Source organism: Vicia villosa, unplaced genomic scaffold, assembly GCF_029867415.1.
Source record: "Vicia villosa cultivar HV-30 ecotype Madison, WI unplaced genomic scaffold, Vvil1.0 ctg.003308F_1_1, whole genome shotgun sequence".
Lineage (NCBI taxonomy): Eukaryota > Viridiplantae > Streptophyta > Magnoliopsida > Fabales > Fabaceae > Vicia > Vicia villosa.
The window spans coordinates 30,427-35,546 of record NW_026706171.1 but is presented as its reverse complement, the minus strand read 5'-3'; the positions used below and the strand labels follow the sequence as shown (position 1 = coordinate 35,546).

Here is a 5,120-nt window from a genome sequence, read left to right as displayed (position 1 = left end):
TTTTTCTCTCAGGTAAAAAAAATCACATGAAAGTGACATTTTACACAACCACCCCAACCTTGATTTTTGCTAAAGTCAATAAACATTTTAGTATTTTCTTAAAAACGTTTCACGTTAGTATTTTTGCTTCTTATATGTCTTTGATGGAATCTTCTCCAATGCATTTATTAATGGTGTCCATTCAACTCTCATCTTATCCCTTTATTTATATTTTCATTTCTTATCAAAATAATTCTTTTTATTTATTTATTTTTATTAATTTTGAAACATTAGATAATGGGCAGAAGGAATGACGCAAGAGAAACAGGGTCGGCCCAAACAATTAAGAGGCCATGTTCTAACTTTTTAAATAGGCTTCTAATAAAATAAAATATAAATATAAAATATATACTAATTTTTCTCTTTAAAAAAAACATATATAAATTTTTTATTATAGTTGATATAGTAAAGAAGTTAAATTTGTGAGAAAAATTATAAATTCCTATAAATATTACTATATTAAATTAGATTAAGTTAAATAATTTAAATGTAACAATTTATTTAATCGTAATAATTTAATCAAAATTAGTAATAAATTTACTAATTTTGTAATATATTATGATAAAATAAAATACAATAATAAAAATTTTAAAAGTAATATATATTTTTGTAAGAAAAAAAGAAAGAATAGAAAAAAATAATTAAAAAAATACAGTGTATATAATACTTCATTTAAAAAGACTGTAAAATAAGAAAGATTAAAAGGACTTTCGCTTTGAAATTAAGTAATAAATATATGCACTAAAAAATATAATAATTTATATTAACTATAACACTCAACCGAGAAATCTATAATATTGAAAATGTAACAGCTTTAGTTTTGCATGGATCACTTATATTCACACAGCATGCCAACTTGTATTACTTATATAGCATTTTTTTTGGGACCCCTACTGATTTAAGGTCCTATGTTGTGGCACTGGTTACACAGGCACAGAGCCAGACCTGAAGAGAAATGATAGTAGGTGATATATTTCTTTTTTTTTTCTTTCTAAGTTTGGATGCGTCTTTATTTATTGTTAAATATTACGAAAGACCTGTATATCAAAGGCGGAAACAGACCACCACCTTCTGTTGTTTCTCTTCTACCATCTTTCACGTCCATCATCTAATCGTTCAGAATTAATATAAAAAAATAACTAAATATTTTTTATTTTAAAAAGGGAGAAAAATTGTAAATGAATAGCTAAGATGAGTCATGAACGAATATCGTAGCAAATACACTTTCCATTATCTTTTATAAGCAAATTTGGCTTTTTATATTTTTTCAACAAATAATGTATTTAGACTATATATAAACTAGATGCATCATTTATTCAATAAATTTTAATTTTAATTATAATAAGAAATGGAGAGAGTAAACGGAGAGGATCCAAATGTAGAAAAACAAATATTAATATTTCTTTTTTTGTTTTTAGCTTAACAAAAATAACACTGACAATTAAAGATAACATGTCCTCGTGTTAAAATAAAAAGATAACCTTATCCAACTTTTTGATTTTGGTAGATAAGAATTCATCTTTTAATATTAAAGTAATAATAAAGAATGATGAATTCTTATCTATCCAACTTAAAAGTTAGATAAAATTACCTTTAATGTAAAATGTATTGGAAATAATAAATAATTGTACTATTTTATAATTAATTAAATATGTTAAAATTAAATTGTATTGTGATTGGTTGAAAATATTTTTTTGTGATAAATAGAGAAGTTGTCCCTAAAGAATACATCAAAAGCATTGCACATTGAAAACCATGTTTCTTTTCTTTTGTCCACTGTATTGGTTATTATATGAGTAGTTAATAATCAACAACCCTCCAACGAAGTAATACTGAACCAAAACCTATTATATGTATCTTAACCATCTACGTACTCTCGTCATATTCCCAAAATGAGTTTTGAAGATTCTCTTTCTCTTCAATCTACCTTCACTTTCCTCTTCTCCTCTTTCACCATCCTATATTCATTATTTTCTCTTCTCATCTACATCTCAAGAATAAAACCATGGTGTAACTGCAACACTTGCAAAACTTCCTTAACCATGAGCTGGTCAAAAAACTTCATAAACCTTTGCGACTACTACACTCATCTTCTTCAAACCTCACCCACAGGAACAATCAATGTCCACGTCTTAGGTAACACCATAACCGCAAATCCACAAAACGTCGAATACATCCTCAAAACAAATTTCAACAACTATCCTAAAGGGAAACAATTTTCCACACTTCTTGGCGATCTTCTTGGTCGTGGTATATTCAACGTCGACGGTGATACATGGAAGTTTCAGCGGAAAATCGCGTCTCTTGAACTAGGCAGTATTGCAATTCATTCATATGCCATGGAACTTGTTACAGAAGAAATCAAAACTAGGCTTATTCCTCTCATAGCTTCAAAAACGGATCAGAAAGATGATGATTTTTTAGACATGCAAGATATTCTTAGAAGATTCTCGTTCGACAATATTTGTAAATTCTCATTTGGTTTAGACCCGTGTTGTCTTGTTCCATCACTTCCTGTTTCAAAGCTCGCCGACGCTTTTGATCTTTCATCAAAGTTTTCAGCTGAAAGAGCGACATGCGCGTCACCGTTAATATGGAAGATGAAACGTTTCTTCAACGTTGGGTCGGAGAAGAAGCTGAAAGAAGCCATTAAAGTGGTGAACAACATGGCAAAAGAGATGATAAAACAAAGACGGGAAATTGCAATTGGAGTTGATTCGCGAAAAGATCTTCTCTCGCGTTTTATGAATACTTTGAATTCAAACGAAGACGAATATTTAAGAGATATAGTTGTTAGTTTTCTTTTGGCTGGTCGTGATACGGTTGCTTCTGCATTAACCGGGTTTTTTATTTTATTGTCTAAGAACCCGGATGTTGAGAAAAAGATTCGGGTTGAGTTAGACCGAATAATGACCGCGGATCAAGAAGTTGCTACTTTTGAACAGACGCGAGAGATGCATTATATTAATGCAGCAATCCATGAGAGTATGAGGTTTTTTCCACCGGTTCAGTTCGATTCAAAGTATGCTTTGGAAGATGATGTTTTACCGGATGGTACTTTTGTGAAGAAGGGAAGTCGGGTTACTTATCATCCATATGCGATGGGTCGGATGAAAACAATATGGGGACCCGACTTTTTAGAATTTAAACCGGAAAGATGGTTGAGAGAAGGTGTGTTTGTACCAAAGAGTCCTTTTGAGTATCCAGTTTTTCAAGCTGGTCTGAGAATTTGTTTGGGAAAGGAATTGGCTATTGTAGAGATGAAGTGTGTTGTTGCTGCTTTAGTAAGACAGTTTGATGTTCGGGTTGTTGGATCGAATCAGGAGCCACGGTTCGCACCGGGTCTATCTACCACATTTAGAGATGGCTTACCGGTTAAGTTTTATGAAAGAACATGAATCATATGATTTAAGTAAGATGCTTGGTTGTAATAACTTTAATAAACTGAAAAACATTATGTGCGAATAAAATAAATACATGTGTTTGCTTTGAGATATACTATCTTCCATATTGCCTAATTGGTTCTGTAATGCAGTGAAGAAAAAAAATATTAAACTATGCAAGAAGTTTAATATTTATTTTCAAGTATTGGTTATGTGATTAATGTTGTTCTGGTGTGTGTAGTAGTGCGATGCAGCTAATTATGCAATGCAAGATGGCTGGTGTCTTTTATTCTCAAATAAGCCCAATTTTTCAAAGCCCCAATTTTTTAACCCCATTAAAACCCCACTTTATTAAGCCCCATCTTGATGAGAAATTTTTCAGGCCCTATAATTTTAGGCCCCTTAGTTAATATGTTATTTTTGGGCCCTATTGACGGGGCCTTATTCTGTTTCAAAAATTTCATCTCTATAATAACTTTACACTAATTCCTTTGTTTTTCAACGAGAAAACTCCACCGCACATAAAAAACTCCACCTCTGTTAGTGAGACAAAAAAAGTAGATAATTTAAATTATCCATAGAGCTTTGTTATTTTCATATTTATTTCGTTCGTACATTTCTAGTTTGAAAAATGTATAGGAAGTCATTGAGACATTTAAGTGTTCCTAGCAAAGTTTTATGTCCATGAGTTTAATGGATATATTGGATTATTCTGTAGGAAAAAAAAAGATGATTTATATGAATAGAAGTAATTCATCATAATGCCCTAATTGAGCTAACTATATAGAGTATCTTTCATATAAAGAGATGATTTATATGAATAAAAGTAATTCACATAATTTATATAAAAAAGTAGCTTTTTTTTTTTAAAAAAATTTATTAACTTTTTATTTTAAAATTTTTTGGAATTAAAATATTTTTTTAAAAACTATTATTTTTGATTTGGGGCCCAAGGCCCCCTTCTAAATTTTAGGGCCTTATATTTTTGGGGTCTATATGTTTAGGGGCTCATTATTCTTAGATATTTTTAGGCCCCCTCATTAAGTGGGCTAGGGCTCAAATTTTTTGGCCCCTTAAATTGACACCTCTACCCACTATAGGTGTTTCCTAAAATGATCACAATTACATTGTACTGAATGCCATTAGCATTAGCTTTAGAGTTGAAGTGATCTTGTTATGTGACTCTTCAAATCATCTCTTTAATTCCCTATCTTTATGACTTCATTTGTCTATTCAAGTGGCTTGTAAAGCATTACAAATTTTTTAGTTTGTAGCTGCTAATTTCTAGTTTTGGATTTCATACCCCAAATTTTTCATGCGCATTTTTTACTAGGATATTAACATAATTTAAAATTTATTTAGAAAATAAAAAAATATGTATATGTTCATTTTGCGCATTTGATTTGATTCGATTTTACGATTAGTATTTTCTGTTTATTTTACTGAGCCTTTTAGATTTATAATTTTAAAGTTTTAATTCAATTTTAATTTTTAATTCAATCTAAATTTAATTTTAATTTTGAATTAAAATAAGTAAATTAATTTTTTATCAATATTTTGTTAGTAGGTGAATTAATAAAGAAAGGAGGTCCATTTGTTACAAAGTTGCAAGCAATGGCGAAGCCAGAAAAATTATGAAGCCTGGGCAAAATTACCTCAACCCTAAAGAGCTAGTTTATTTGGTCCCTCACTAATTAA

The 5,120-nt window shown here is 30.0% G+C and overlaps 1 protein-coding gene across 1 annotated transcript; it reads left to right on the top strand.

Moving 5' to 3' along the window:
* Nucleotides 1-1,931: 1,931 nt before the first annotated feature.
* Nucleotides 1,932-3,506, top strand: LOC131640777 (cytochrome P450 94C1-like). The gene has a single exon (XM_058911159.1). The coding sequence runs from the start codon at nucleotides 1,932-1,934 to the stop codon at nucleotides 3,435-3,437; it is 1,506 nt and encodes a 501-aa protein (XP_058767142.1). The 3' UTR covers nucleotides 3,438-3,506.
* The last annotated feature ends 1,614 nt before the right edge of the window (nucleotides 3,507-5,120 follow it).